This window comes from Pundamilia nyererei, unplaced genomic scaffold (assembly GCF_000239375.1).
Source record: "Pundamilia nyererei isolate P.nyererei 1_Seehausen unplaced genomic scaffold, PunNye1.0 scaffold00067, whole genome shotgun sequence".
In the NCBI taxonomy this organism is placed as follows: Eukaryota; Metazoa; Chordata; class Actinopteri; order Cichliformes; family Cichlidae; genus Pundamilia; species Pundamilia nyererei.
The window spans coordinates 2,129,624-2,139,356 of NW_005187468.1; the positions used below are offsets into that span (position 1 = coordinate 2,129,624).

Below are 9,733 nucleotides of genomic sequence, written 5' to 3' on the forward strand. Positions count from 1 at the left end.
TTTTCATGGTGTGTTTGTTTCTATATTAATGCAAGCACGTAGCCTTACACTTCCTCCCAGGCTCGAGTGGCACTCCCAATCTCGTTGTATCATAATTACAAATGTAATAAAGGCATCCTCTCTATTTTCTATTCTATCCATTGAGCAAAGGCCCAGTTTTGGTGATTTTGTTACTGCTGACTAATTAACTAATTTATTATGGACACCAGTAGAGATGAACTGTGTCTTGGGCTTTTAGTTTATCTGTATTTATAAAGCCTGCCACCTAACATAAGACAATATGTCATGCAAGCTTACATGAATAGTGACTGATTGTGCAAAATGTATTTTTGGCAGGTTGGAGGGTGTAGAGCTTCCTTCCTTAGGTGCAAAGGATGTCTTGGTTAAAGTGCTGGCTGCCCCAATCAACCCATCAGACATAAACATGATTCAAGGTACTTGTAAGCAGGTAGTAACAGTCATTCATCAGGGCAGTTTAATGTGTGGCATCATGATCAGGTCATAATCTGATGGGGGGTTTTTTCAGGTACTTATGCTATCCTGCCGGATCTCCCAGCTGTTGGTGGCAATGAAGGTGTGGCCCAGGTCGTAGAGGTGGGCAGCCAGGTGAAGTCCCTCAAGACAGGAGACTGGGTGATCCCAAAAGATGCTGGTTTAGGTAAGGACTCCACAGTTCTCAAAATGAAATCTTCAGAGTGCCACTTTAGCTCCCAGCTGAAGGTGGACCTCCGCCTCTGAGCCTTTAACTAATCACAATCTCTGGCCCCCACTGCATGCTAAAATCTATCTCTGGTAAACATGGAGCTCTAAGTGGTGGGACAGCACCTTGCATGGTGTGTGAATTGGAAAATAAAAAAAACATTTTATAGTGCTTTGTAGACTGTTTCCTTCCTGTGATCAGGCACATGGAGGACACAGGCAGTGCTACCTGAGGAAGATGTTATCTCTGTACCAAATGACATTCCCCTGGTGTCTGCTGCCACACTCGGGGTGAATCCCTGCACCGCTTTCAGGATGCTCTCCGACTTTGAAGACCTCAAGCCAGGTAACTAATCCACTCACAGTGGATTATTTCCTTCTCACCAAATTTCAAATCTTGGATTATTCATAGCGGTGTAGAGGTACTATATTCCCACAGCTTAAATTATTTTTGCTTTTACAGCAAGACAGACGAACCAATTTTAGAAGTAAAAAATAAATAAGATTAGAGGGTGCATTATTCCATTCTACGTATTTGTGGCCAGCATGTAACCATTTGTCCAATCATTTCTGATGTCCTTTTAGGTGATTGTGTGATCCAGAACGCTGCCAACAGCGGAGTTGGACAGGCTGTCATACAGATTGCTGCTGCAAGGGGAATAAACACTATTAATGTTATAAGAGACAGGTGAACTTAATTCTTTCATATTAATGCTTTTTTTTAAATATCGATTTTCTTTTTTGAAGACTAGGGCAAATTTCTTGAACCCTGTGGGGATTTTCCATCTTTGTAATAAAATTCTTCAATGTGCCTTCACTTTCAGGCCAGAGTTCACAGAGCTCAGTGATAAGCTGAAGGCTATTGGAGCTAGTCATGTAATCAAAGAAGAGGCCTTGAGGAAGCATGAGATTAAAGAACTCTTTAAGGTCTGTAGAGATATGATCTTGTAGTTTGTCCCTGCTGGTGAATGAACGTATCCAATTTATGAATATATTTTATAGACTTGTCCGAAGCCCAAACTAGCATTAAATGGAGTTGGAGGCAAGAGTGCAACAGAACTTCTCCGTCATCTACAGTGAGCATACTTAATAATCTCTATTAGTATTATACAATGTAGTTGCACTGTAGAGAGCAGTGAAAACCCCAACTCTATGTATTTGCCAGATTTCTTCCATTTATTTCAGAATTGGAGGGTCAATGGTGACATATGGGGGAATGTCCAAACAGCCAGTTACTGTTCCTGTGGTAAGAGGAAAACTGCATTTGCCGTTTTTACACAGTTTCACACTAGACAGAAGAGGTGCATGCGTCATAATTGTGAGGGTGGTACTGACACTTTTCAACCTCTTAGATGCAGCTAAGAGGTTCCCAAAATCATGAACAGTCATTTTAAAGTTCCCTTTCACAAATGTGAAATATTGTATGTTGATGTATTTTTTTGCTGTTGTTGCTGCTCTTTCTAGAGTGCTCTTATTTTCAAAGATGTGAAGGTTCGAGGGTTTTGGGTAACACAGTGGAAGAGAGATCACTCTCATGGTAAGTAGGCATGGAGTTTCAGATTGTTTGAAATTAATCTAAAAAAGATAAACATTTCCCTGGGATATTGTTTTTCCTAGATGGAAGGGCATTTAGAGCCATGCTGGATGAACTGTGCTCCCTCATCAAGCAGGGAAAGCTGACAGCTCCCGCCTGCACTGAGGTGGGTCTGCAGCAGTATCACGCAGCTCTGGATACTGCTATGCAGCCTTTCATATCAACTAAACAGGTTTTGGTCATGTGAACTAGCTGAATGTGTCAACTAACCACCGGATGCTTGAGAACACTGCATGCATATTTGGGTGAAACCAGAGAGCTGTGACATTCTTGCTGATATGTCAAACAAATCCACATTCTCAATAAAAGTGTATTCACATGAGGCTCAAAGTCCAGCGTCTGTCATGTTCTGTAGTGACACTTTACAGCGTTTACAGGCAGCTATCAAAAGATTATTAAGTCATTATAACAAGATATGAAATGCCAGGCGTTATCACAGAACACAGATAATACAACTTTATCTTATAATATTTCCAAAACTGATTGCTTTGCTTTGAAGTTGCATGGACAATAGAAGTGATGTTATGACATTTATTATATATAAAATCCTGATATAATCGATTTTTTTAGCTAATGTGCATGAAATTCATAAGATTGAGTTTTGGATTGACAACAAGATACAGTAGAGTTTACACAAATAAAACTACGGTAGCTGACCTTTAGAGGCACAAGAATACTGTGTAGTTTTGAAACAAAGTATTCAGCCAGTACCCATAAATCAAGGTCAAGGGGCACACCAAAGATTACTGAAGACAAAGGTTGCATTTTTCCATAGTTTAATTACACACTGGAGCATGACTCATTTCATTTATAGATGTAATATAACTGAAAGTATGAAAATGCATTATTATAGCGCTACATGTTAAATAGTGACATTTAAAACAAATACTTCCTGCTTCTTGATGTCTCTCTTGAATTATAATTTAAAGAATGAAATTCATTACAAATGTTGACACCAGAAAGCTATTCTCAGATTCCTCTGCTAAAAGTGTGCAGTTTTTAAGGTGGAACGTCATACGGCCAGTCAGAAAGTCAGAGGGGGAGTTTGCATTGCTAAATGGGTCAGTGATACACGTGTGGACATGATTTTTATACTTTTGAAACAAAAGATTATTGCATATTTATAAATTCTGAGGGACAAAGCTTATATGTTGGTTTAGGGAAACAATAAACCCATACTGAGTTCAGAGTTAGTTATAGTTCAAAATAGTATTGAATTAATTACTCACGGGCCACCACCAGACTTAAAGCCACGGAGATGAGTGGCAGGAGGCCACCATAGATGAAAACTGCCCCCTCCTTAACGAGGCAGTGTTCATACCTGTCAAAGTCTACCTCTCGTGCTGCGCACACATGGTCAACACGACAGTCGCTGTCACAATCCCTCAGGTCATAGTTCACAGAGTTGAAATCATAGTACTTCTGCAGGTAGCGGGGGTCATCAGCTACACGCTTTAGAACCTCGTGCATGGAGGCTGGAGAGGCATCTGGTACTCTGAAACTCTCTGTGAGGCGATACTCTTTCTCCCAGCGTCCTGTGGCTACATTAGCATGAGTAAGGTTCAGGTAATAGGTCACCACATCCTGCATGAAAGAAAGCATGTGGTTTAAACACAGAAAGCGAACAATAGAAGCATTACAAGATATTTCTGAAGGTTTTACAATCTTTTAAAATACAAATATATATTTATATAAGTTGCATAAGAGCCTATTTTTAGGCTCTTGATTGCTACTTTTGACTGCCCCGTTGCCACAAGGAGCGTTTCACATGTTTGATTTGGCAGCGTTTTACACCGGATGGTCTTTCTGGAGCTACAATACAAGGGGATTTTTGTATCTGGCTGATAATGAACTAGCAACTGTTCACTTGCCAAGCAAATGTGTTAACCACTACACCCCTAGAGGAACATAAATGTCTAATGAAAATTGTAAAGGCCAAAACTTGCCTTGACTAGCAGTGTTTCTGTGTCATATTCAAAGACACGAATCCCAGGATTGTTCGCTCCATCCTTAACTCCAGGAAGTGTTGTTTCCCACGGTGTGACACCAGGGCTGAGGAACATGGTACTAATGGGAGAACCTGTAGAAATGGACAAGATATCAGCTCTGATAACAACAGTATTAGTGTGTGTTAATGTTAATGCTGGATATCGGAGACGCATTCCGGCTAAGTGATAAACAGGTAATACTAATACAAGGTGAAATGAGTACTATTACTGCAGTGTGGCTTACCCTCTGTGTTGTAGAACATACGGAAGCTATCAGTGTGATGATGGCCAAAGAACTGGCCTTTAATGACAGAATGATGCTTCTCAATTAAATCCAAATATCGCCGGTTGAACTTTGGTGTAAACCATGGTTTACTTCTTTTCTTCTCGAAGAAACCTGGAGGAACGTGGCCAATGATGTAAACCTGATAAACCAAACAATACAGAGTTAACTAAAATTCAATCAGGACCAAATCTCTTTTTTGGAGGGGCAATTGCTTATACAGGGATTGTATTCATTACAAACTCCATCTTTTACTGAGCTCTAGTCCCTAACATCCAAACATCCATGAACAAGATGAGATGCTTTGCCTTCTCTTTGTTGTTGGTTGCCTCTGTAAGAATCTGATCTGACCAACTAAACTGGTCCGCTGGGTCATCCATGTTCGTGGTCAGCTTGTTCTGATCATAGTAGAGATTGGTGTTAAGGACCAGCATCCTGAAACCAGTCTGATTCATGAGCTTTTCTGTGTAGTATCCACCTGTGCAAGAGGAACATCCCAGATAATGTGTGTTTAAATTTTTCCTATGCATCATAAGCTGATGTATTCATTCTTCGGAAAGTAATTGCACATATATTTGTAACTATTAGAGAAAGCCTTCTTCACCTTTTTTAAATGTTTCTTTTGACTTTGGATCCAACCAGCCTTGCCACATTTCTGCTATTTGGTCATACATAGAGCTTGGGGCTGCAGGAAGCTGACTCTTCGGGTGGTAATCATGGTTCCCCAGGGCTGAGTACACTTTAGTGTCTAAACAAAACAATAATGTATAAAAGACATTATTTATTAGAAGTAGCCAACACTAAAACACTGTCGTATGTGTTGACCTTGCATGTTTCCGCCTGATTTTGTAATTACTTGGAAACACTCGATTTATGATGTCAGTGAGGTTGTTGATAATGTTGAGCACTGCATCTTCTCCCAGATCTTTATTATCAACATGTGGAGTGTCATCACTGAGAAGTAACACAGCAGATTGTTTCAGGATTAATTGCAGTCAAACATGTCAATACCAAATACTAATCTGAAAATATCATGACTGTAAAGGCAAACAAGCATTTATTTCCCCAGATATAGTCTTGAGACTAGCACTGTCCTGCAATATTCATTTAAAAAAAAAGTTACATACCCAGTCCATACGATAAAGTCCGGGTTTGGTAGAATACGCTTCATTGCATAAACAGAAGAGTTGATCAGGTGCCATGGCGAGTCACAAACATAGTGTCCAAATTTACCAGCATTGGCTGCAGGTCGTTTGCCACTGGATGCGCACACCAGTGCAGGATTGTTGTTGCTCAGTTCGTACGTTGGGTCCCAGTGGAGATCCGTGATGTGCCAAAAGTTCCCTGTGTAAGAACGATGCGTAATGGCATCTAGTAAGTTACCCCGAGATTAAGATATATACTTGATTTATCTGATGCTTACCCGAGAGCGCAAAAGCCTCTTTAAAAAGAAAGCAAGACAGAAGCAGCCTTACTGCCGACATGTCGAAGCCTTTGAGAGGAAGAAACATCCGACAAAAATCAAGGCCTGGTTTAAAAGGTATGCCGTAAGTCTATAAAGGCGAAATCATGATAAGATATGACTGGTCATGACACGTCTGAGGCTTGAAGGATTGTTTGTATTGTTTGGATCCCTATGTGCAGGGGATACTTCGCTATCAGTAATGAAGTTCAACCGTCACCCTGTGATGCAAGACTACGTTTTAGCCTGCATACAATTAAATAAAGTTAAATAAATAAAAATAAGTATCAGAATAAATCTCAAGACAATAAAAAGCTTCGGCTGAGAAAAGCTCTATACACACTAATCTGTGAAGCTATTCCTGCTTGTAGACTACGCCTAGACTATTTTTATGTGGACTAAATTTAAATTTAGTAGACCACCTTTTACAGTTACCTTATTTGGGCATGCGCTGTTTAAGAATCAAATAAATATACATACATTCATAGCAGGAGTATATAGACACAGTATATTAAAACACATCTACGTGCGAATGTTTTCGCTGTTACACTGTAATATTTCAGTAAATACAAAAGGATTTTATTCATGGTGCCCTCGCGTGATACTCGTGTTTCCCCAAATCGACGCTGTTATAACTGTGGAGAATCTGTTTCTCAAGCTGATGATGCAAATAAAAAATGTTTTTGCTTTGTTTTGGTTTTGTTATTATTTGTTTCGCTTATTTCTTTTTACAGTAAAGGGGCATTTTGGGGAAAAGAGTAGTGAATCATCGTTGGAAATTTTGCAATATCTGTCTGTTTTTGATAAACACAGCTATGGGTTTGCAAATGTTCTTTGGAAATGATTTATTATAGCAATTGCAAAGCCGCAAAACCGCGCGTGAGCACGTAGTGCTTCGGGAAGTTCATGAAAGCAACCCTAGGACTCTTTCAAAATCATTCCCTGATGTTTCTCTGTCAGGCAGACGTAACTCCCAGGCCATGGACAGCTTCATTAAGTAATATAGCAAATAATAATAATAGTAATAATAATAATGTTAGTACATGTTAAACAGTGGTTTGGGACCAGAGTTTGTGCCTTTGCATTGGTCAGTCTTGGCGCTGGAAGGGGAACGATAGCCTGACAAGCAAAAATTAGGGCTGAATTACCTGCTGTAGAAGATCTGCGTCATCATAGATTTCGCGGGAGTTCCGCTGTGCGCCTGCGCTGTACATTGAAGGTTGCGCGCGGGATTAAACGAGGAAAAGGACCAGAGAAATACGTTTGGCTACATACATTACTGCACGTAACATTTTACGCCTTACTTTAATAAGTTAAGCAAACAGCGGAAGCATGTGGAATCAGGGTGAGTTGTATTTCGACACCGTTGTGTTTATAAAGCAGCCATATGGACTCGGTGTCGCTGTGTTGTTTCGGTCCACGTTAGCTTGACTACAGACGTCTTTGTTATTGTGTGTTGAATGTGAGTGAAGGTGGGTCAAATGAAGATCATGTTTAATAAACGATTTCGGTGACACAGTTGTTTACCTCTTTATACATTTTCAGGAGGGTACAGTGAGTCCAGTATGGCTGGGGGCTACACTCAGTCTCCAGGAGGATTTGCATCACCTGCCTTATCCCAGGGGGGAGAGAAAAAGGGGGTCTGTACTTATATCTACACTTAAAAGTCGGAATAATTCACTAAAGACTTGACACAGACATAAATCTGTAAAAATTGTGCTGAAAACCAGCAACACCATACTTTTATTGCTTTTATTATCTTACTTTTTTTTCATTGATTATACTTAGTTGTATTTCCTTCTGATATCTGTAGCTGAGCTGAGGGGACGCAAAAATTTCCCCGTTGTGGGATCAATAAAGTCTTATCTTATACCTTCATTTGCCAAATGAGATATCCCCTCTTTGTACACATGTTGACTTCTGTATAGTGATGGAAGCACAAATTGACAGGTCAACCCATTTGTGTTTGGGTCTTTGCAGAGAACACGTGCCAACCAAATAATCCCCTGCACAGTGTCTCAGCTAATGTCTGCTTCCCAAGCCGATGAGTCATTCAGAGTAGGAGATGTGGATGTTGCCCAGGTGAGCCAAACCATTCAGTTAGTTCACTAACCAGTTACTTTTTCATCTCTTAATAGCATTAGTTTGGTACTCTGTAATACAGGGTTTTTTTTTTTACTTCTGCAGTTGAACAACAGCAACTTTACACTCCCTTTTAAATACAAGTTACTTTTGTTTACAGAAATTATGTTGAATATCCATCTATGTTGATTGTACTTTTTTAAAAATCCTTTTAAATAAATAAACATCTATCTAACAGTCAGACCAAATGCAGAATTTTAAATCATTTTATGTTACAACGTTTTGCAACATGGACGTAATAACTATTCTAATATTTCCAGATTTCATAATAATTGTGTTCTGTGTCATAGGTCACCATTGTGGGGGTCATCAGAAGCACAGATAAATCCATGACCAACATCCAGTACAAGGTTGATGACATGACAGGCGCTCCCATGGATGTGAAGCAATGGGTAGACACAGAGGTAAGTATCCACCATCACAACTCTGCTGCAAGCTCAGTCTGTATTGAAACATGAGGTAATTACGTGTATATAAACTCCATTACATAGTGAGAAAGCTACTATACTATAATATCTGTTTAGCATTACATTTCTTTAAGTAGAAGGCCAAGAGGAAAGGGCAGTAGTAACATAAATCCTAAGGAAAATTAACTGGAATTGGATGAAAAGGATCAAGTATGTGCTTTTTATTTATACAGGACCAAAGTGTGGACAGCACTGTCCTTCCCCCAGGAACATATGTCAAAGTATCTGGAAATCTGCGCTCTTTTCAGGTGAGTTTAATATCTGCCACCTATGACCGCTTATTAGTTTAAAAGTGTGGTTGCTATCAAACCCCATCCACCGTCTACTACAGGGGTGTCCAACTCCAGGCCCCAGGATATGTCCTCCAGAGAGGACACATCCTGCAGGTTTTAGATGTGTCCTTGATCCAACACAGCTGATTTAAATGATTAAATTGCCTCCTCAACATGTCTTGAAGTTCTCCAGAGGCCTGGTAATGAACTAATCATTTGATTCAGGTGTGTTGACCCAGGGTCATATCTAAAACCTGCAGGACACCGGCACTTGAGGCCCTGCTCTACTAGCTTACTTGGTGGTTGGGTTGGTGTTGTGGCGTTCTTCAAAGTCAATCAGCTGCTTCCTGCAGCCAGACTGATTCCTGCCCCATTGTTAACTGCAGCTGGTGGAGTAATGGCTCATGTGCTGCTCCAGTGAGACCTAAAGAGCAGAATGAGACCTAACAGCCAGCTGGAGTTCCAACAACTGGATGAAACTCGCCAGCAGCTGATATTGCTGAGTTAGTTATTTATCAGTGAGGTTTATTGTAAAATTAAATTGGAAAAAAAAAAAGAATATATTTGCGTGCGGATAACCACGCGCGCACACACACACACAAACAGACTGTGAATCAATTGGAAATGGTTCATTTAAAGTAAATGCTAACAACATTTGCACAGTACCCAGAATCAAATAGGAACTTATGACTTGCATCATGATTTCATTGAAAGGCAACATGACAGTGTAAAATTTCCAAGCGGCTGTATGATTTCACAATGCACAAACATTTTTGACAATGTCATATTTAATCTTGTTCACATTTAAGCATTTATTAACCTTTGT

At 39.9% G+C, this 9,733-nt stretch overlaps 3 protein-coding genes across 5 annotated transcripts in view; 2 read left to right on the top strand and 1 right to left on the bottom strand.

Moving 5' to 3' along the window:
* The window catches only part of mecr (mitochondrial trans-2-enoyl-CoA reductase), a 3,435-nt gene extending 812 nt beyond the window's left edge, over positions 1 to 2,623 (top strand). The window contains exons 2-10 of the mRNA XM_005736118.1: positions 337 to 434; positions 527 to 658; positions 902 to 1,045; positions 1,285 to 1,387; positions 1,524 to 1,626; positions 1,702 to 1,775; positions 1,885 to 1,945; positions 2,164 to 2,236; positions 2,317 to 2,623. Of these exons, the coding sequence (XP_005736175.1) occupies positions 337 to 434; positions 527 to 658; positions 902 to 1,045; positions 1,285 to 1,387; positions 1,524 to 1,626; positions 1,702 to 1,775; positions 1,885 to 1,945; positions 2,164 to 2,236; positions 2,317 to 2,480 (952 nt within the window). The 3' untranslated portion in view covers positions 2,481 to 2,623. The remainder of the gene's footprint in view (positions 1 to 336; positions 435 to 526; positions 659 to 901; positions 1,046 to 1,284; positions 1,388 to 1,523; positions 1,627 to 1,701; positions 1,776 to 1,884; positions 1,946 to 2,163; positions 2,237 to 2,316) is intronic.
* Positions 2,624 to 3,052: 429 nt separating this feature from the next.
* Positions 3,053 to 7,210, bottom strand: smpdl3b (sphingomyelin phosphodiesterase acid like 3B). 2 transcript variants are annotated; one of them, XM_005736122.1, is made up of 9 exons: positions 7,175 to 7,210; positions 5,988 to 6,056; positions 5,692 to 5,908; positions 5,421 to 5,518; positions 5,169 to 5,312; positions 4,873 to 5,042; positions 4,526 to 4,706; positions 4,240 to 4,373; positions 3,053 to 3,877 (listed from the first exon to the last, which is right to left on the bottom strand). In XM_005736122.1, the coding sequence occupies exons 2-9, from the start codon at positions 6,046 to 6,048 to the stop codon at positions 3,515 to 3,517; spliced, it is 1,368 nt and encodes a 455-aa protein (XP_005736179.1). In that variant the 5' UTR covers positions 6,049 to 6,056; positions 7,175 to 7,210; the 3' UTR covers positions 3,053 to 3,514. The 2 variants fall into 2 exon arrangements, with proteins under 2 accessions (XP_005736179.1, XP_005736178.1); XM_005736121.2 differs by lacking the exon at positions 7,175 to 7,210 and having other exon boundaries at positions 5,988 to 6,178.
* The window catches only part of rpa2 (replication protein A2), a 7,111-nt gene continuing 3,408 nt past the window's right edge, over positions 6,031 to 9,733 (top strand). Inside the window, exons 1-5 of one of the 2 annotated variants that reach the window (XM_005736119.2) lie at positions 6,031 to 6,104; positions 7,572 to 7,666; positions 8,007 to 8,108; positions 8,459 to 8,572; positions 8,809 to 8,883. In XM_005736119.2, the coding sequence (XP_005736176.1) occupies positions 6,047 to 6,104; positions 7,572 to 7,666; positions 8,007 to 8,108; positions 8,459 to 8,572; positions 8,809 to 8,883 (444 nt within the window). In that variant the 5' untranslated portion in view covers positions 6,031 to 6,046. Of the gene's footprint in view, positions 6,105 to 7,213; positions 7,372 to 7,571; positions 7,667 to 8,006; positions 8,109 to 8,458; positions 8,573 to 8,808; positions 8,884 to 9,733 lie in introns of those variants that run through there. The other variant, XM_005736120.1, reaches the window with a different exon arrangement.